This window comes from Tachypleus tridentatus, chromosome 7 (assembly GCF_004210375.1).
Source record: "Tachypleus tridentatus isolate NWPU-2018 chromosome 7, ASM421037v1, whole genome shotgun sequence".
Classification (NCBI taxonomy): domain Eukaryota; kingdom Metazoa; phylum Arthropoda; class Merostomata; order Xiphosura; family Limulidae; genus Tachypleus; species Tachypleus tridentatus.
In genome coordinates, this window is record NC_134831.1 from 4,550,927 (window position 1) to 4,574,121 (window position 23,195).

General features: G+C 36.3%; 1 protein-coding gene across 1 annotated transcript in view; it reads left to right on the top strand.

Annotated features, from left to right (window-relative positions):
* LOC143255028 (uncharacterized) overlaps positions 1-23,195 on the top strand; it is a 55,925-nt gene that overhangs the window by 26,600 nt on the left and 6,130 nt on the right. Inside the window, exons 2-3 of the mRNA XM_076510041.1 lie at positions 3,043-3,337; positions 5,630-5,810. Of these exons, the coding sequence (XP_076366156.1) occupies positions 3,136-3,337; positions 5,630-5,810 (383 nt within the window). The 5' untranslated portion in view covers positions 3,043-3,135. The remainder of the gene's footprint in view (positions 1-3,042; positions 3,338-5,629; positions 5,811-23,195) is intronic.

Genomic DNA, 23,195 nt, shown 5'->3' on the forward strand with positions numbered 1-23,195 from the left:
GAAAACTTCCACATTCTCCTTATTCTCCAGACCTTGATCCATCTGATTATCATCTATTCTGAAGTTTGCAGAACTATCTTGAAGGAATACATGAAGATGTCAACACTGCCCTCTCTACATACTATTCCTCCAAACCACAAGAATTTAATAGAAGTGACATTCAGAAGCTTGTGAACTGTTGGCAGGAAGTAATTGATAATAATGGAATATACATTATTGATTAAGTAACATTAAAAGCGTTTGAAATCCTTTTTCTTTTCCTGAACCTAAAATCTGACATTACTTAAGGGATGATTTAATAGATTAACCATATAATAAAATAAAGCTTGTTTGTTTTGAATTTTCGCGCAAAGCTACACGAGGGTTATTCCGTCCATATTTTAGCAGTGTAAGACAAGAGGTAAGGCAGCTAGTCATCACCACCCACCGCCAATTCTTGGGCTACTCTTTTACCAACGAAAAGTGGGATTGATCGTCACTTTAGGGACGACTAGCGCAGATAGCCCTCATGTAGCTTTGCGCAAAATTCAAAAACAAACAAACGCACGGACGGCTAGCGTAGATATCTCACATAAGAAACATATCTTAGAAGCTTTGTGCGAATATATCTGATATACAAAAAAAAAAATAGTTTAGCGTTTTTCTATAACTACGTTTATCTTACTAAGCAGAAGTGTTATTAGTGATCGAGTGATATTAACGATCTACCTGTCTATCTATATATTTCCCAGTTTCTACGCAGTTTGTTTTTAGTGTAATAAAGCAATCTTTCCATGCCTGTATTACACGTAACTGTGGTTTAAAGCCTGCTGTGGTACATAGATTTGTATGTATTTCAACACGACCCGTCGTTAGAATAATGAAGACCTATGTATGAGAAACGTCTGTCGTGTGCGCCTTGCTTCAGCACAGGTGGTAAAGTTTCTGTAATAATAGCACGGCTGGAAATGATGGAGATACGAGCATTGTAGATCACGTTACTCGTTGAACATCATTTGTTGCTATGGATACTGGAAAAGATTAAAGGACACTCTCACGCTGTAACATTTTCGAATATAACAACAGGTGATAAACTGATACGTTGTAAGTAGATGCTTTTTATTACTAGCGTCTCAAATATAATGACACTATTCACTTCATAAACTGTTCGTTGAGATGGAAACATTCAAGTCTGTTGTATACCTTAGCTCCCTCTACAATATACTTTTAAGACTTAAAAAAACAACATTTTCAATGCATGGCATAAATTTATTGTCAATTATCAAGTGAAACGTGCCAAACATTTACATAACCATTTAAATTAGCTGAGATATTTCTTGATCGGTTTTCAGTCTTTATCTGTGTAAATAACAGTGCTTTGACCAGAAAGTTTAATCGTTAAAACCAACAACAAAAGGAATAATTTCCCTCTACATTTCGATTCTCTACCAGAGAGACACTATATGAATGTCAGTTTTATTCTCGCCCAGTATAAGACAGTCCTCCGCTGGTGCAGCAGTAAGTCTACGGATTTACAATGCTAAAATCAGGGGTTCGATTCCCCTCGGTGGACTCAGCAGATAGCACGATGCGGCTCTTCTATAAGAAAATACACACACACAGTATAAGACATCTCCTGTTAGCGAATTCAGCGAGAAAGACATCTGTGTTCGTATACAGGATAAGTGGTAGTGAGTTTTCTACTGGAAAAGCCCCGGCATGGCCAGGTGGTTAAGACGCTCGACTCGTAATCCGAGGGTTGCGGATTCGAATCCTCGTCGCACAACAAACATGCTCGCCCTTTCAGCCGTGTGGGCGTTATAATGTAACGGTCAATCCCACTATTCTTTGGTAAAAGAGTAGCCCAAGAGTTGGCGGTGGGTGGTGATGACTAGCTAGCTACCTTCCCTCTAGTCTTACACTGGTAAATTAGGGACGGCTACCGCAGATAGCTCTCGAATAGCTTTGCGCGAAATTCAAAACAAACTAAAGCAAACTACTGGGAAAGTGAGGACAGGTGCTTATGGGACACTAAATAATGAATCTGAAAAAGGTGAGGACAAGCACTTATGGTACACTAAAGAACTAATAAGTGTTTTTGTCGTAATACATATATACTGCGTGTGTTTATACTGAATTAGTCTCTGGTAGAAGAATATGGGCCTACCTATGTTTTTACTGGGCGCATGTATGGCGCCTGTGTTTTTACTAAGCCTAAGAGCGTAATCTGTGTTTTACTGGGCGTATGTGTGTTACCTGTGCTTTTGATGGGCGTATGAGCGTTATCTGTGTTTCACTGGGCGTGTGAATGTTACCTATATTTTTATCGGACGTATCTACGTTATCTATGTTTTTATCGGGCGTGTGTGTGTGTTATCTGTGTTTTACTTGGCGTATATACCTTGTCTATGCTTTAACTGTGCCAGTAAGTAGTGACATAATAGTTAGACGAATATAACGTCGCATTTGGTACTTTGTTTAATCGATGTGGGGCGAAAACAAAACTACCATTCGTGCAGTTTCACTCTGGCAGAGAATGAAAATGCTAAGCTGGAGAGGAACGTTTTTCCTTCAAGAAAACAGAAACACGATGACTGTAACGCACTAATTAAATGATTCGTGGGAGTCGGTCGTGTATAGCGTTGCTGAGGGTGTGTTATAAGAGCGACGGTCAGATTCACTATTTCATCTCACAAGAGTAACCCAAGAATTGGCGGTTGGTGGTGACGCCTCGCTGTCTTCCCTTTAGTTTATCGTGTCCGAATTAGGTACGACTAACGCAGAGAGCCCTCGTGTAGCTTTGTGTGAAATTCAACGTAACAACGAAACATAACACTTATCGCATACCATAAACATAGAATATTTTCTTTCAAACAAACAGGCAAGTAGTAAATTGGAACAGCAAGACGGATGAACATACGGACGGAGTGAGTTATTTTCTGCTTTGAGAAATTTCAAAGAAAACATTCGAATCATTTTGTACTCATGAATTCGTCCGCTGACGTTGAAAATAAAAAATGTTAGGCTTCTGTTACCAAGAATTAATCTCCATTTGTTTTTCAGACGTACGAACCTCCCTTTGAGACGTTTTTAGCGAAATGGTTAAGCGACTACACACAATAACTTCGTCGACGTCTGTTTACTCGTGACTTCAACATGAAAAGCTTCGCTTCTACATCGAGATTCGAACTATGGATTGTCCTCTTTGTGGTGTCTAGTCTGTACGTGATTCCAGTCACCGTCGGGTGCAGGTTAGCTGATTACCGGTGTGATAACGGTGACTGTATTACCCACAACCGTTTCTGTGACGGGACTGACGACTGTACAGACGGGAGTGATGAACCCACGGGTTGCACAAGTAAGTATTCTGTCAATTTATTTGTTATTTGTGGAGACTGAAAAGATAGAGTGAGAGAAACTTCTGTATCTATCTCTGAACTGTGATCCTGATTTTAAATCAAAGGTTAAGTTACAAAAAATTATAAAAGGTAATATTATTCTGTTTGATTCTCTTAGACTGTGAGCAGTGTATGTGTATTTTTATTTCAGCTTTAAACGTAAAATGAAGCTATCTATGTATATTCGCTATAGTTTGTTAGAACATCGGATTGCCGAAAACAAAAGTATATGTTGTTAGTCCGCGCGAAAACTTAAACCAGTATAAAAAATAGAGGGCGTCATTCTCAATATTTATGCTCACAATATTAGATCCACTTATTTTAGAAAGTGCAGGCTAGTCTTAACTCATTATATTGCGCTAGTGATGCAAGTGACTCATACTGTAAAAGTCTGGGCGTTTACTAATGATTAGCCTGCTGGAACCTTGAATGCAAGGTTTCATGGTTCAAGCCTCTTTGCCACAAGTATGAACTTACCCACAGCCCACAAGGTGAAGTATGGTCAGGTGTTTAGGGCACTCAACTCGCAATCTGAGGGTCGCGATTTCGATTCCCCTTTTCAGCAAGTATGCTCGCTCTTTAAGCTATGAGGCATTACAGTGAGACGCCCAATTCCACTATACGTTGGTAAAAGAGTAGCCCAATAGTTGGCGGTGGGTGATGACGACTAGCTGCGTTCCTTCTGACCATACACTGCAATATTAGGGATCGCTACTGCAGATAGCCCTCGTGTAGCTTTGCGCGAAATTCAAAACAACCTATTCGTGTAATTTTTGGCCTCTGCGATGTGTGACTTTTCGCCTATTTTAAGCCTTATCGTTTGTTGAAATTACCGATTCGTTGTATTTAGTGTGTGTTTTCTTAAAGCAACGCCACATCAGGCTATCTGCTTTGCTCACCTAGGGGAATCGGGCTCCTGATTTTAGCGATGTAAATCCATCGACTTACTGTTGTCGCAACGGGGAACTCATTGTATTTACAGGCTATACATATCAATACATTTCGCTTTAAGAGGTTTAGGTTAAAGTTCGGTTTCGAATAAAATTCAGTTTAATGCGTCGACTAAGCAAAAAATTTGGTCTCTAGTGATTAAAACCTTAAAATATTGCACTAAAATTCATAGTTAATACAACGATTTTTTAGAATTAAGTGTTAACAACAATGTGAAATCTATTAATTTAGTTTGAATTTCGCGTAAAACTACACGAGGGCTATCTGCGCTAGCCCTCCATAATATAGCAGTGTAAGACTAGAGGAAAGGCAGCTAGTCATCACCACTCACCGCCAGCTCTTGGACTAACCTTTTACCAACGAATAGTAGAATTGGCCGAACATTATAACACCCCCACGGTTGAAAGGGCGAGCATATTTGGAGATTCGAACGTGCGACCCTCGGATTACGAGTCGAAAGCCTTAACACGCTTGGCCATGCCGGGCCTATTATACTGTTTAGACGTCAAAGAAAGTCGCATTTCCAGCAAAAAAAAAACAAAAAACAACGAAACTTCAAATAATTGAAGTACATATTCTTTGTTCTCTTATGCATTAAAATAATGTAATAAAGAAATTGCTTGAACGAAAACTAACCCTTCTTTCTCTCAGTTATGTTTATTTCTGCGTTCGATATAAAGGGTGGGACGAAGCTTGTCAAACTCCAGAAAATACGTGGGAAAAATATATTTCCTGACAGCGACCTCTATTCAGATAACACGCTCTAAACACATATGAAAAATAGAATAGGCCAATCAGGTGTGTTTGATCACGGATTGCTGCTACTTTAATTCCTAAAATGCACATTTCGTTTATGAGTCCTATTGCATTAGAGTCACCCTAAACTTATCGTTTGTTTTATTGTTTAAGCGCAAAGCTGTCCCACCATTTAGTTGCTCTCTACCAAACACGGACATTAAATCCTGAAGTTTAAAGGTTATATGCTCCCAAGCTCGCCATTGAGGCACTAGGTGGCCAAGTATGTTTCAAAGAGTTTTCAAATGTTTGACATTTTACCCTAATTCAGTTACTTATATTATAGGATTAGACCTAATCATTAAATATTTTCTTAAAATTTTTTTCTCTTTTCTTTTTTCTAATTATCTACTACAATATAACGAAAATTCCACTCAAAGTCCAAGCTGTTCTCTGGACCACCTCTAATTCGCCTCACGGAAATAATTTCACTCCGTATGATTGTAAAGTTTAATATTCTAATCCTCAATAAAACATATTATCAATTTTGTTCAATTTTTCTTCAGATTGCAACCGGACGTACTTCGGTCTCGTGGGAACAAAGTATCTCTTACGTATGACGAAACCTTTTCAGCGTTCATTTCCATACGTCTGCCGGATTACATTCGTAGCTGAAGGAGGAGATTACGGAGACATCGTGGAAATCTCCTTTCTCTCCTTTCAGCTCGGTTCCTTCCAGTTAGATGGGTAAGTCAGTGATAAATTAAAGAAACAAGAGAGCCTAACCGCTGTTAGTAACCAAGCCTAGTTTTTTTCAGAAAAAAAAACTAACATGGAAGAATTATCTTATCGAACAGTTTGGGCTACGAAGTTAATTTAGTTACAATTAATTGTTTTCTTTTAATCGTGAAATCGACTGGTGACTCAAAAAAATCTTTATAAAAATTATTCAACGGCGAAAGACTTGAGTATTAAAATGGTTGCAGTAAATAGTTATTAGGAATTATTACTACAGTTTCGAAAATAAGTTATGAGTTAATAACGCACTCAGACACAGATCGATGCCACATCTGACACGAACTAATGATATGTAAATTAGAAATGTTCCGTGTATTTTTATTGGCTGATTGATTTATCCTATTATTTTATCACGAACATTTAGATACGTAGAGGAAGTTCAAAGGTCACTTGTCTTCGCCGAATTTAACAGAAACAAACTAGTAGAGTTCTACGACTTGCGCGCGACTTGACAACGAAGTTACTTAATCTCAGCTTTGCGCTGAAAAAAACTCCAAACCCAGGCCATGTAGGTCCAAGTAAATAAACGAACACAGTGCGTGTAATAAAAACAATACTTAAACCCTTTTCACAACGCTATGTGTATAATAGATTAGAATGATTTATACAATAACTACTAGTTTAAGTCTAATGGAATATGACATATATCCAAAATTAACGTATTTTACCAAAAGCATTAAAAGAGCACCTACTGAAAAAAGCTGTAGTGTTTACGTTCCTCAGGGTTTATTTAATAGTTATAGAACATATCTTGAAAGGAAGAAACTGTACGTTTCGTTCCTGAGGCTTCAGTTGAGAGTTAAAGAACATAACTCAAAAAAAAGACGCTGTGACGTTTCGTTCCTAAGGCTTCACTTAATAGTTGAAGAACATAAATAAAAACTTGTGGCGTTTCGTTCCTGAAGCTTAAATTAATTTAAAGAACAGACCTTGAAAAGAAGTGTGTGTGTGTGTATTTTCTTACAGCAAAGCCACATCGAGCTATCTGCTGAGCCCACCGAGGGGAATCGAACATCTAATTTTAGCTTTGTAAATCCGTGGACACTACCGCTGTACTAGCGGGTGGCCTTGAAAAGAAGAAGCTGTGACGTTTCGTACCTCGTGGTTAGTGTAATAGTTAAAAAACACACGTTGGACGTTATTTTCAGTAGGGCCTTGTGATAGACACCTGGTGGAATAGTTTTATACTTCTTTGGTGAAATACTGCCAGGTATAAAGATATTTCAGGGTGTGTTAAGTCTGTTTCCCTAGAAACGTTCCAGATTATTTCAGAGGACTTCATTGGATTCGGGTTAGATATCTTAACTTGCCTAAACAAATGCTGGGCATTATTCGCCTCAAATGACTACATAGTGAGGGACTATTTATTACTAAGCCTAACACTACATGCTCTCCCCTGTATAATCCCAGCATTGCCTTAAATGTCACAGGATGTTAAGATTTTACTTTGATGAAATTCAAACTAAATAGTTCTAGCCTATACTTTAACACTACTTTTACCAACTTTCACTGTTGGAACAACAGTGTCGTATCCAAAACATTTTCTAAGATGTTGCCAAACGAGACTAATTTATTGAAAATAACCAATGATTTACACACGGCGTTTTTTTTTCTTTCTTCTCTCCAAATGTAACACTTAATATACCGCGAGAGTCGTCATCTTGCATTGAGAACCGTTATGACTGGTTTATAGGTTGCAGTACATATTTAAGGGCGTCAGCAGGTACTGGAAGAACAACTTCGTAGAATTAAATGTTTTAAAACATCAACATCCTGGAAACAGATTTAACATTTCTTCATCTCATCATCTAGAATAGTCGTACATTACTTTCCAGTAGCATCTTTACTTTCACTGGGTGGCCATAGCAACTGGTGACCCTTTAAGAGGTCCACACAGCAGTGCACATTGGGATAAAAATTAATAACTGGAATAAAAACAACTTATCTTAAATGAGTACCAATAATAATTAAAGAGGTCAGACGTGCATAAATGAATGTCTACTTCACAATTAATTACTGCTCAACGTTTGTTATACTTAATAAAATAATACACTTATAATGATAAAAAATTGAATATTTTCTATGAATGACTTCTCCAGAGACGCAAGCACTAAAAGGGTTTACTAGCTTATGCACCACTTGCAAATATAATTATCTTATATAGTTGTGCCTTTCAGGGAAAAAATGTTTCATTTATACTATTATTTTAATTATCGTACATTCACCTTTTAATTTGTTTTACGCTTTTATAGAAAGAAAAGATAATACGTAATGTGAATGAAGAAGATAAACATGTAGGCAATGTACGGTTTTGAAGAAGAGAAACGTGTAAACAATATACGGTTTTGAAGAAGTGAAACACGTAAATAATGTACGGTTTTGAAGAAGAGAAACGTGTAAATAATGTACGGTTTTGAAGAAGAGAAACACGTGAGTAATGTACAGTTTTGACGATGAGAAACACGTAAGTAATGTACGGTTTTGAAGATGAGAAACATGTGTGTAATGTACACTTTTGAAGATGAGAAACATGTAAGTAATGTACGGTTTTAAGGAAGAAAAACACGTAAGTAATGTACGGTTTTGAAAATGAGAAACACGTAAGTAATGTACAGTTTTAAAGATGAGAAACACGTGAGTAATGTACAGTTTTAAAGATGAGAAACACGTGAGTAATGTACGGTTTTGAAAATGAGAAACACGTAAGTAATGTACAGTTTTAAAGATGAGAAACACGTGAGTAATGTACAGTTTTAAAGATGAGAAACACGTGAGTAATGTACGGTTTTGAAAATGAGAAACACGTAAGTAATGTATGGTTTTAAAGATGAGAAAAACGTAAGTAATGTATGGTTTTAAAGATGAGAAAAACGTAAGTAATGTATGGTTTTAAAGATGAGAAACACGTGAGTAATGCACAGTTTTAAAGATGAGAAACACGTAAGTAATGTACAGTTTTGAAGATGAGAAACACGTAAGTAATGTACAGTTTTAAGTTATTCCCTCCTAAAAAACTCTTACGTTTTCTTTGAACAGAATCTCAGCCATTTTGGAATGAGTTAGGATCGTTAGATACAACAAAGTGGTTAAAATTAGAAATGACGCTGGAGCTAAGTCCTTCTTTAATTCAGAGAAGCTTAAACCATTAGCAGTTTTTAAAAATATTTTATAAAATTAACTTTCGTACAGTTTATCGTGATAAGAACGTTTACACTTGATGTTACGTAAGATATCTTTGGAACTTGTAAATTTTACATTTTTATGGCGAGTGTTGTATTCAATGAGAAAAAAAATCGTCTCGAGCTACCTCTCTGCTTTGTTACTCTGAAGAAAAAATGTGAACGAACGACGTTAATAGTAGAACATGGAGAGATAAAATATTTTCTAACAGCTTATATTCTAACCAGCTTGGGAAACACCAGAGTGTTACTGAAGTTACTTTAGAGGTGGTTCAAAAATTAAAAGTTTATTTCTTTTTTGTCAAACATAAAATATCCAAAGAATCGTCAGACTTGATTTATAAAATATTCTTCAAAACTGTAACGAGCTCAAACACTTGAAACACTTGCACTTCAGATTTTATTCCCATGATAAAAATTTGCTACAGAGCGTACATGAAACATGTTAGTGTTAGTGGATGAAAATTCACTACGAATCTTACTTTAAAAGTTAAAGACTTCTGCTATAGAAGATTAGCTCCAAAATATAATTATTTTAAAGGTATTTTAATAAGGTGATTGTTTTTCATCTTACAGACAAACATTTAATTAATTATTTAATAAACAGGAGACTAATTTAAGGCCTTGTAAACAAGGAATTAATTTAGTACCTTATAGACAGTAAGGTAATTTATTACCTCAATGAAAATAAGATAATATATAATCTTATAGACAAGAGGCTAATCTATTATCTTAGGAGACTATGGCTATTGCTACATAAGGTTTTATAAAAATAATCTATGCACAGAATAACTCGTGTCATAGAATGCTGTTCATTGTTGAATTCTTTCTCAGTATTTGAAACTTTTCATTCTGATTATTTTCTTTAATATCTACATTCGGCAAGCGGCGTTGCAAGTATGACTGTTTATTGTTACCATTATTAGGGTTTGTTTGTTTGTTTTTTGAATTTCGCACAAAGCTACTCGAGGGCTATCTGTGCTAGCCGTCCCTAATTTAGCAGTGTAAGACTAGAGAGAAGACACCTAGACATCATCATCCACCGCCAACTCTTGGGCTACTCTTTTACCAATGAATAGTGGGATTGACCGAATTATTATAACGTCCCCACGGCTGAAAGGGTAAGCATATTTGGCGCGACGGGGATGCGAATCCGCGACTCTCAGATTACGAGTCGCACGCCTTAACACGCTTGGCCATGCCGGGCCCATTATTAGGGTGTTGATGCTTTATAATTCGAGACTCTATAGAGACACTAAAGGATATTATATTGAAACGATTTGGGGCATTATTACATCGTTAAAATACACATCGCCACGCCTTGTTATGATCTATTTGACGACTGTTCATGTTGTGAATAGCTCTGCAGCGCATTTTCCATTGACAAAACACTCAGTTGTAAAGCTGTCTTGTCCAAATGGTACCAAATCTACCTATAAGACTTCTATAATTTACCTAGTACACAAAGATGAGGGGTTTCCAGTGCTGGTTTCAACAGTCCGATTGAAAAGAAATCTATAGAAGTTACGTCCGGCAACTTTACCGATTTGTATTAATGTGTAATAGCGCATATAGTACTTCTTCCATATGCTTGAGATATGCATTGGTTGGTCAAGAGGTATGACTGGAAACACTTTCGTGGTCATACCATATCCTACTGTCCTAGTTTTCAGACGGAGTATCCTTCTTTTCTATACTTCGTACTGTTGCTTAAGGAGCGAACAACTTTCGTCACTTACCTTTGCGCTCATGTATTTTCACCTGTTACATGACTCTGCATTTTTTTTTTACAATAGTGTGGGTTTGACTCGTTGCAGGCCTCTTTTTGGATGGTCTTGGTACCTTAAGTTGATGCATATTCGTTTTGCAATGATATTAATGCAGATGATGTTCTCCTCTTGAAAATTATAAATCCCAAAATTGAACACATCTTTGCGATTAGAGCGCACTAATATTTTTCGTCGAAAATATTTTTTAGATATTTCTTTCAAAGCAAATAGTTCTCGGAGGCATCAAATTATCAATTAATTTTAATGATAAGCGTCCCTTATGTGAGATCATTTTAGTGTCTAGTGACTCATTGACAGACAACACATTATTGTATGGAGGTGTAAGTGCTTAAAACAGGCGGGCGGCTCCTCTAAGCGGTTGTCGGTCCCCTTTGGGAAAATAATTTAAATATCCTTCGGAACACCATGACAATGTGGTTAAGGCGTTGAACTTGCAGTCTGATAGTCGCTAGTTCAAATTTCCTTCATCGAACATGTTCGCTCTGATAATGTTATGGTCAATCGCACTATTTGTTGGTAAAAGAGTAGCTCAAGTTTGCGGTAGGTGATGTTGACTAGTTGCCTTTCTTCTAATGTTTCACTATTAAATTAGGGACATCTAGCGCAGAGAGCCATGGTGTAGCTTTGTGCGAAATTGAAAAAAAAACAAACAAACCTATGGAATAATGCGATTGCTAATTGTCTTGAACTCTGACACCGGTTTGACATTTGTAGAAGAAAAAACACATTAACATACATCTGTATACACGGATAAGGGCTGCCAAAGTTGGATGTAAATGAAGAAGTTTACTTAACTATGGAGGGTGTTTGTGCCACGTGGTATTTATCCATTGGTATATACATCTGCGTGACGAAATGATTGGTTTAACAAAGGAAAATCAACTCTATTGATCAGAAAGATTTTGTTTTTCCATTGCTTTGATTCGTGCGCTACACATGTAATTGACGTTCTGGGGAAATGTTCGATAAGGAAAAGACAAGTTCCTTTCATTTTTCAGGTTGTTCATCGAACTAAGTTTCATTATTCGTAAAGCGAAGGTTATAAATCAAGTCTTTGAATTAGGAATCACAAAGATACATTAGGTCCCTGAATCAGTGCCACAAACATAAACCAAGTGATGTTCCTGAGTCAGACCACAAACAAGTTTTAACTCCTTGAACTACAGCCACAAACATACATGAAGGAAAACTTGTAAATTAGAACCACAACCATACATTTTAACTCTCAGAATCAGAGCCAGACACATACATCAAGAGAAGTTCCTAAATTAATTAAATTGTCATAAACACTCACTTTGTTATTAAGATACAATCAAGAATTTTATAATTACTTTTGAGGACGGATACATCAAATTAATATAGATAGAAAACCGAACATATTAATGTATTGCGCGAAATTGAGGTGAATAATGATTTGTAAACTGACAGAAGCTTAAATATATTTTTGGTATTGAGGTGCTTATTATAAGAAATAAAGTGTGTTGCTTATCAAAGAACACTGAATACTCGTAGTGTCACTGATACTTGATCCAGCCCGGCATGGCCGAGCGCGTTAAGGCATGCGCTCGTAATCTGAGGGTCGCGGGTTCGCATCCGAGTCGCGCTAAACATGCTCGCCCTCCAAGCCGTGAGGGCGTTATAATGTGACGGTCAATCCCACTATTCGTTGATAAAAGAGTAGCCCAAGAGTTGGCGGTGGGTGGTGATGACTAGCTGCCTTCCCTCTAGTCTTACACTACAAAATTAGGGACGGCTAGCACAGATAGCCCTCGAGTAGCTTTGTGCGAAAATTCAAAACAAACAAACAATACTTGATCCACCTTCCTTCTCGCTTACAAAAACTCGTGGATTCTAGTTTTATCAGTAATGAATAAATGCTACAAGGATGCATACCCTGTTTCTAACTGAACCTATGCAGAATATGAAACTGGTGAGGTGGCTGAATTAATTCATATTTTGCATCATTTGGATCGCGGGTTCAAATCCCCGTCACACCAAACATGCTCGCCCTTTCAGCCGTAGGAGCGTTATAATGTGACGTGACTAGCTGCCTTCCCTTTAGTCTTACACTGCTAAATTAGGGACGGATAGCGGAGATAGCCCTCGAGTTGCTTTGCGCGATATTCTAAACGAACAAACATATCATTTGGATGTCTTGAACAAAACACTTCTTTACACTTCTTAGTAGAATAATAGAAGTGATAAAAATACTATTAAGCCTGGGTAATTAATTTCGATTACGTTTACCAATTTGTTAAAAGACAACTGAATGAAACATAGTAACCACTACTGTGCATTTTGATTGTATCATTTATCTACTTCATTTATCTATCTATATAAAGAACAATTGTCTGTTTATCTGTTTGGTAGTTTTACTTCACAAGTTATTTTGAAGGGCTGAGTTAATCAATATCGAACAAATAACAATAATTTGGATGGTCCCGTCTTCAACCTTTAAAGTTCAAGGTTATTTGTTTGTTGAATTTCACGGAAAGATACACGAGAGCTATCTGTGTTAGCTGTCCGTAGACTAGAAGGAAAGCAATTAGTTGTTGGACTACTTTTTTACCAACTAATAGTGATACTGATCGTTAATTATATCACTCTCCCCTCCCTCTACAGGCTGGAAGGGTGATAATGTTGGGTGATACCTAGATTACAAGTTCAGTTCCCTGGCCATCAGGTCGTGCTTGCTCATCAAAAGAGAGATTTTTATTTAAAGGATAAGACGGTGATCCAAAACGAAAGTGACGTTTAATGCCGCGTGTAGCACGGATGTTTTATAGTGCTTGCCCCTATTCTGTATACCCGCATTACGAATTATTCACAAGCTGGTCATCCCTACGAAGTAAAGCCAATAAACGTCGGGCCATTCACAGGTACATTTCCTAGATTTTTTTTTTTTTAATCATGGCACAGAATATGACATTAATAGAATATTTGGTATGAATAAACTATTTACTTCAATCTCAGATATAGTTCGTCACAAAATATAATGGATATAACTTCTAGAAAATATATTTAATTCATATGTTAATATTATTGATAGTAATATTAAACAAGATAATATAATAATAATAGTATTAAGAAATATTAACATATGATTATTTTGAAAGTTTCGGATAAACCTACACAAAGGACTATCTGCTCACAGCTGTCCCTAATTTTGAAGTGAGGGCAGCTATAAAACATTTTGGTTCCACTTATTTAACCGAATAGTAGGATATCACTATCACTCTTATAACACAACTAGTCTCAAAGTTTGTAGAGTAATTTTACGACGCAAAAACTTTTGGAATCAAAGTCCGAGCACGCTAACTGACCTCTTGGCCATCCCGGGGCAAAAAATTAAAGAAAACATATAATATATTACTCTCTTCTCAAGACATTTTGTGGTCATCATGTCCAGTTTTTCTTCGCTTTTGAATTAATGACCCTTGACATAAAGACAAAACAGTCTGAGTTCACTTAATACGTAGCTTATGGAGGATTCGTCAAAAGAGCTCGGACAAGGGATGACGTTTCGTTGCAGTTACGTGGTGTAGACTCAAGAACGTGCATTTCAATGGTATCCCGTACCACCGTACAAACATTGGGTTTAGCAGAGTTATATTTTCATAATGAACAATATGTAGGTATGTATGTATATGTATAGTACCATTACTTTTTAATTTCTAAATTATCGTGGCTCTAGATGGAGACATTGTTTTCATTGGATGAAGTACTATGCACCATTTATTACTTGGTATCTTAACTGGCACAATAATATTATAGTAGACAGATTGTAATTCTGAGTCCCCCACAATAACTATTATGGTTTGACCGATTGTATTCCTGAGTCCCCACAGTAACATTAGAGTATAACCGATTGTATTCCTGAGTCCCCACAGTAACATTAGAGTATAACCGAGTGTATTCCTGAGTCCCCACAGTAACATTAGAGTATAACCGATTGTATTCCTGAGCTTTCAGAAACGTCTGATTTGTATTGATTCGGTCACGTATTCCAAATCAACAAATGGTTTAAAAAGAATTAACTGATGATTTGCTTTAATAGCGAAACTGTTCACTAAAGTGTGGATTCTTTAACGTATGTCCTTTACAAGATTATTGTTTCAATAATATAATCATAAAGTAATTACACTTATAACCTTTTCTCATCTTTTCACAATAAGTTTATTTATATACAATAAATAAATATGTTTATATTCCTAGATATTTAATTACATTTATGCAACGAGTAATTTAGTAGAACGCTTTTAGAGGAATGCTGTCATATTTAAATATGTGTTATTACTTTGAATAACACTTAGAACATTTCAGCATGTCATTACCTTCTCTAACGAAGGTGTTGGAGGTCCTGTTTTCACCCCTACGTGCGTGAGTGTGTGCGTGTGTGTGTTCGTTTTCGTGTTTGTTCAGTAATACTTCTCCGGAAAAAGGCTGAATGAATATGGAAGAAACGAGGCTGAATCGATTCGGACTATGACCCAACTGCTCTCCCTCCAGTGGCACACCGGTATATCTGCGGACTTAAAACGCTAGAAACCGGGTTTCGATACCCTTGGTGGGCAGAGCACATATATCCCATTGTGCAGCTTTGTGCTTAGTTCCAAACAATCAAACAAACTATGACCCAGTTTAGAAGTGGTTAGTTTTGGAGGGTTAAGGTCACAGCAAGATCACGAAAAAAAAAAAATCTCCACCTGTTAACATGAAGATCAACTTTTCACACAATTTTTGTTCATAAACTCTGTCAAAAATGATTATATTTTGACGTACATAGAACATTATTTCTCACCCCCTGTCAAAAAATGGCCCGTATCCGTTGATAACGACGGATAACGTTGATTAAGACGTTTTTGCGGTCTCCCAGTGGTACAGCGGTATGTCTTCGGACTCACACTGCTAAAATCCAGGTTTCGATACCCGTGGTGGGCAGATCATCATGTAGCTTTGTGCTTAATTCTAAACAAACATGTTTTTTTTATTGAGGGGTAAATGTAATGAAAGCTGCGTGGAGGAAGTGCCTGTATCCTACTGTATCCAGTTGATATGGCTTTTCAAAAACGTTTTTAATATTCAAAAAACCAGAGTTTTTAATCTCAGCATGGAATTACCATCCCATTTTATGTTAGTAACTACTCCTTTAATAACTATCTAAAGTGTCAGTGATTATAATTTAGGTTTTAAGCAAAGTAAGTTAACATTGATTGCGTTTATGATAGTTGGTTAATTAACTACTTTAGACATTTTCGATGAACTGTGATTAACTTACAAAAGGACGTAGGTGATAAAATATCTTTATACTGACTGCAGAAGTGTTCTTGACACATGAGATACTTCTGAGATACAGTACTTTTATTATCTTGAATGTTGTTTTTACAAGTTTACCCTGACATTAGTGAAAAATAATATTAATGTTTTACTGAGGAACAAACAAACAAAAAAGGTTCCAAGCTAGTCCGTGTTAGTTATTAATTGTACTGTACAGGAACAGTTGGACCTTTAAGAACTGCTTACCAGCACACTTCGCCTACTCTTATTCCAATAGTGGAGTTGATTTAAGGCTCCTGTAGTTGAATGCACGGGGCAAGTTCAGCGAAATGTATTCGGGCTCGAACCGTCAACGTTCTGATCCGCAGCCCGATACGCTAATTCTTAGACCATGCTCAACTTATCTGATGACTACGTATTTTAGCCAGCTTTTTGCCGTTATGGCTTCATACGTATGTAACTGTATTTTAGGTATAATAAATAAAATTCTTGGGAAGAGAATTAATTAAATTTGAAATTATTAGAGCACTTACAACATGCACAAATCCTTGTTCGCTGCTTTATCACGTATATATATATATATATATATACACACACAACAAGATATGGTTAACACATTCATTATATACAATAGAACATTGTTGTTATAAAATAAATAAATATTTTAGAGTACTGTCTTAGCTACACCTCTTGAAAGCAAAAATGATACAATGATATATGTGTTCGGTGCACACAGCGGGTTTCAAACTTTCATATTTAGCGTTATAAGCCCCTCGAATTTAACAGAGAGCTGTACACACACACACACACAAACTTAACGACTGAAATAAACCTGTTTGGAAACCTTAAACAATGGTTTTGACACACAAACAAGTAGAAATCCAATAGTTAATTAAAAATATCATCCGTCTTAGAGTTCAAGAACACAAACAAATCGATATTATACCATCGCGTATCCACATCTACTATGTTTACCAGGGTTGTAAAGTCTCATGAAAATTTTTTACCATTATACAACACTTCAAGCATGTTGTCAGTATTAATTAAGGGGAAAGAAATCACGTGGAAAGTCTAATGAAAATTAAAAATTTGTCACGCTATCGTAGACTACAATTACAAGTCAAAAACATCTTTGTGGATTATTTGGGTATATCTAGATTTTAACTAAAATAATTATACATACTCCATTTGATTTTAACTGCTGTCAGCTACAGAAAATAAAATTATATTTAAGGATATCTGTGCCCTTAACAACACTTGAACATAACTGTGCTCTTAAGAGTTTTTAAAAATAACATCTCGGTGTAATTAATAATAATTTAGTATTTCTGGGTTATTAATAGTATATCAATGGAGTGAAGATATAGAAAATGAATCCATGCTAGATAATTCTCTAAATATTTATAGCACTGAATATATAGAGTGTGTTTGCTGTTAAGCTCTAAGTTACATAACTGGCTATCTGTGCTAAGCCCACCACGAGTATCGATTCCACATTTTAAAAACCTTCAGACATATGAATGAACTACTGATGGTGGTGGAGGGTATAATGAAAACGAATTTGCTTAAATAAGTATATAACGAAATTAAACGTTGTGACTTGGATATTGACAGAAAATACAGTTTGATTCAAAGATTTAGTCGCCATAGTTTGATGTTAAATAATGGGCCATATGAGCTGTCCTCCATCTGAGGGATTTAGCTTCGAATTTTAGCATTATAAGCCCCTCAAACTTACCAGTGAACCATTACGAGACCTTGTTGATTTAATGTTGCCAAAGTTTCAACCATGTTTACGATCATTTGTTCGATGCCTGCTATGAATTAGACAAAACGCAAAAAATAAGAGAGAAAGAAACATCAAAGCCACACCGTTTGATCACAGTTAAACAGTTCTGTAAGTTTTAGAATGTAAAAGTTATTCGTGGATTTTGTTAGCTCGTACAGTGAAGAAAAGAGCCTACGTCACCAAAGGTTCTGAGCTCATAAGATGCCAAGCTAACTTTAAACAAAGTTTAGTTGATGTTCACATACTGTTTTTAAGCCTTTTTAAAGCCTTAATCTTATTCGCTCTTTTCATTAATAGAGAACGTGAATGTTTAATGTAATTTCCCAAAATTGAACGGTATAAATAACTCACAAATAAATACATCCCATGAAATAACGTAGCGCTATCAATTCTCTTTATTTACTTTAGTGATATTTCCGAGTGGCTTACGATAAATCAAATAAATTTTTTTGAGAACTAATATTTAATTAGCATTCCCGTATTTTTGTTGGTGAGCAGTGAGTTTAAGAACGCTAAAATCAGAGGTTCGATTCCCTGAGATGGCTGGAGTGTATATATCTTAAAATCAAAAAGAAAGAAAAACTCAAATAACCAAGACACACTTTCGAATATTTTTAGTCTTGTTCAAGTAAATTATTATCTAACCAAAAATATCTCTGCTTCACATCTCTAGCAATATATATATATAATCTCTTGTTATTTCATGAAAAGTAAACTCCTTCAATATTTGCTACTAAGCGTCAGCCCTAACCTCAGACGGGCATATGCTGCTTATTAAATTTAAAGAAATGCAATGACAAATGTGTGTTCAAACAAGTCAAATTATTATATAAAAGTTATATTACATTATATTATCTTTTCTCTAAAGAAATTGCTTGCCGTTTCCTCATTACACACGGTACCAATCCGTGTGCACAAGAGTTATGACGAAAGACTGTAATTATATTGTCAGAAATACGAATGCGTTGAACTCTGTAGGAAGAATTTCCGTTATGATTTATGAACACTTTTTACAATATGGCACTGGCGCTTATACATTCATTATTTAACGGTTTTATATACTGATTATAAAGTCATCAAAACGCCCAGGTTTCTCGATGTTTTCACTTTTTTAAGATATGACTTAAAGCAGTGCACCAAATTGAATCTCTCTGCAGTGTAGTTTCATAAACTTGGAAAGTTTAGTTGTTGTTTTTTTTACGTAAAGTAGGAATACCTAATTGATTGCTATTCGGAGTTAGATTTTATATTGAAACATTTACTTTGAAAACATTTATGAGCTTTGTTTTTTGCTTGTGTTTTTCAATTTCGCGCAAAGCTATTCGAGGGCTATCTGCGCTAGCCGTCCCTAATTTAGCAGTGTAAGAGTAGAGGGGAGGCTGCTAGTCATCACCACCCACCGCCAACTCTTGGGATAATACTCTTTTACCAACGAATAGTGGGGTTGACCGTCACATTATAACGCCCTCACGGCCGAAAGGGTGAGCATGTTTGGTGTGACGGGGATCCGAACCCGCGACCCTCGGATTACGAGTCGAACGCCTTAACCCATCTGGCCATGCCTTACACCTGCCACTGTTTTGAAACATGTCTTTAAGCCAGCTCTGATATTATCTAAATATATTGTTAATGTTTTACCAGGGATTCCTGGTTACTTTGTCTTACTAACTTTGTTATATTGAGAGAAACAAAAACACTAACTATTACACCAAACAAATGATTATTTTATCTGAGATAACATTTGGTGATCTGCGATTTAATATTATTTAGGAGAAAGTAAACAGGGCCTAAAACTTTAAACAAAAGATCAATTCGGTTAAGACAAACATTGCGCTGTTAGGCCTTCAACTGTTATTATGGTATATATATATACAAGGCTGATAAGTCTTTTGCACTTTCCTAATATCACCTATTCTCTTACCCCCCACCCATCTTGCATACAGTTGTTAAGTGTTGAGCCATGAACTTGTTTCTATTTACATCATAATCATGGCAATTCTTTCGAAAGATTTTGGGATGTTCAGAAGCTCTTTAACTTCTCTTCGCCTAGCTCTTGATGTCTGATATTTCGATAGATGTGGACTTCTGATGTTCTTCCCGAAACAGACAGCTTTTGTAGGACTTCGGGACTTTCAAGGATCAATGAGCTCAGTGTTTACAGTGAGATGTGGGGGAGGAAGAAACCCACTTTCACTGATTGTGCGCCGTGAGGTCAACCTGACCAGTGTCTGTGTCTTGAAAGAATTATTAGTGTAAAGACAGGAGAATCACTAAGGATTTAAACAGGATTTAGAATTGCCATGAGATGATCCACTGGAGTGGAGTTCTGAGAATCTAGTTTAGTTTGGTTTATTTTGAATATCGCGTGAAGCCACACGAGGGCTAACCACGCTAGCCGTCTCTAATTTAGCAGTGAAAGACTAGAAGGAAGGCAGCTAGTCATCACCAACCATCGCCAACTCTTAGGCTACTCTTTTACCAACGAATAGTGTGATTGACCGTAACATTACATTGCCTTTACGGCTGAAAGGGCGACTCGAGTGTCCTAACCGCCTTGCCATGCCGGGACTTTTGAGAAACTGGTAGAAGAAATCAGCTGGAACATCTCGAATATTATGTTTGAGTAAACGAACAATGGGAAGAACAGTTCGAGATTCTAGCTATTTCAATTTGTAGAACAAGAAATTGACGCCCAACGGAAATTACGTTTTAATGCACTGCGTAGCCTTTGCTAATTTTTGAGGAATCTTTAAATCGCTTGTGGATATTGCGAATAAGACATCTTGCCAGCAACTACTTAAAGCTAACCAGCTAACCAGAGTAGAAGATTAGGCTAAAAGTTTTGCACAATATTCTACTATTTTGTGTAATGTACAACTGACCCGTTTTACAACAAAGGGAAATTCAGCTACCTGCTGCGTTCGTCGCGGGGATTTGAACCATAGCATTTTGGCGTTATTAAAGGCTTAACGTTGTCTCAGCTATTGTTGTTTGTTATTAAGCACAAAGCTACACAAAGGCCTATCTGTTTTCTGTACACTACGAGTATCGAAACCCACATTTTGGCACTATACGTCCGCAGATATATCAATGTTGTGCGTAGCTTGGAAGTTTTTCCTTTTTTTTTCCTTTATCAGCAAAAAAACGTACGGTAAAATTTTATCTGTGTAAGGCCCGGCATGACCAGGTGGTTAGGGTGCTTGACTTGTAATCTGAGGATCGTGGGTGGGAATCCCCATCGTCCCAAACATGTTCGCCCGTTCAGCCGCGGGGGCGTTATAATGTGTCGGTCAATCCCACTATTCGTTGGTAAAAGAGTAGCCCAAGAGTTGGCGGTGGATGGTGATGACTAGCTGCCTTCCGTCTAGTTTTACACTTCTAAATTAGTGACGACTGGCGCAGATAGCCCTCGTGTACATTTTCGCGATATTCAAAACAAGCCAAACTAATTAACAGTAATGTTTGGCGATCTTCTCTGTGCATGAAATACCTTTGTAATCAGCAAGTTTTGTAGAAAATTCAATAAAGTTCTTCTAACATAAACACATGAAAACTTCCTGAAAAACAAAACATTGTTAATGTAGAAGGACTGTGCCATAGAAATCGTCACTTGCTGTGTATGGAGTGAAAAATAATAAAGAAATTAAAAAGAAAAAGGTTTAGGTTTCGCTTGTTAATGTGTACTGCTTAAATTATAAAACGTTGGCAACTACATTATTTGCGTGACGAAGTGACATTTAAAAGGAGTTTTTTTTTTCTGTTTTGAATTTCACGTGTAACTACAGAGACAATATTTTCTCATGTAGCTTCACGGTGCATGCACTTTGTAATGATCTGGTATATATAGCATGCAACACGAATTCCGAAATTAATAGTTACTGCAGTGATAGCAACCATTCTGGTGAGTCAAATAAAACAGTGAGTTAGTGTTGTGGATTAAAAGGATTAAAAGAAATAAAAAAATTATTTAGTGTTGTGAATTAAGAGAAGTGAACAATTTATTTAGTGTTGTGGATTAAGAAAAATGAACGTTTGATTTAACTTTGTGGATTAAGAGAAGTGAACGATTTAGTTAGTGCTGAGGATTAAGAGAAGTGAACGATAATTGGAAGTAAATACATGAAGTACTAATAATTTCGTGTAAGAAAACATTTAAAGATCATATTCTAATTAATGGACAACTGCGTAATTGTAATAATTAGCACATTGTATATATACTTTACCCACAATCACCTTTGAGTTTCAATAGCCAACAAAAACTTTAAGGGCAACACGTAACAAAGTGTGGCAAAGCATGAACTTTGACCTCTTTCAAACGTCTGTTAATCATCAGCTATTTATAATATTTTACTTCAGTTATTATTTACACATTGCAAAACGTTTCGTGTCAGTTCATGAGTGTCAGCTCATCTAAAAACTCGTGGAGTAGGTGACACGCTATATTTCAAAAATACTGTCTGAAAATAAGTAGTGTTTTCTAATAACTTTCAATTCTTTGGTAAAAACTTCCCTAGTGGTTCAGCAGCAACTCTGTGGGCTTATAACGCTAAAAACTGGGTTTCGATACCCATGGTGCGAACAGTACAGATAACCCATTTCATAACTTTGCACTTAACTACAAACAAACAAAACTTCAACAAAAAATTAAACGTACAACTATCTGTAATTACTTAATTAATTTTAAGAACCCCCTAAAACTACGTACATGTGATAATTATCACACAACCTGAGAAAGATAGAAATAATGTTCTACTTCTACCAGTTATGATAACTAAGTTTTTGGTATTATGTTGCACACAGCTCGATCAGATTTCTTCTACACGAAATTTCTAGATAAAATGTGTAATACAGAATAATGTAAAGCAACTTATTAGTGGAGAACATAAGTAGAACATAGTGTACATAATAAAATACATAATGTACCATACTTTAACCAGTGGGTTTCATCAGGAGGTATTTTTGCATCTATAATAAAAGTTGTATTATTAAAACCCCATAATTATTGTTTTACTTGTTCCTGCTAGTACCGTCCTTTATTTAGGTCAATTTAACAGCTCTGCTACGATAAATGCTTTTAACTCATGCAACAATGTATGCGTTAGTTACTGTGAACGAGTTTCGTACGAATAAATACAAACATCTATACAAATACTATAAAACTGTCTGTTGTAATTCCATGTAACTACCTCCCAACGTGAGGCCCGGCATGGCCAGGTGGGTTAAGGCGTTCGACTCGTAATATGAGGGTCGCGGGTTCGAATCCCCGTCGTACCAAACATGCTCGCCCTTTCAGCCGTGG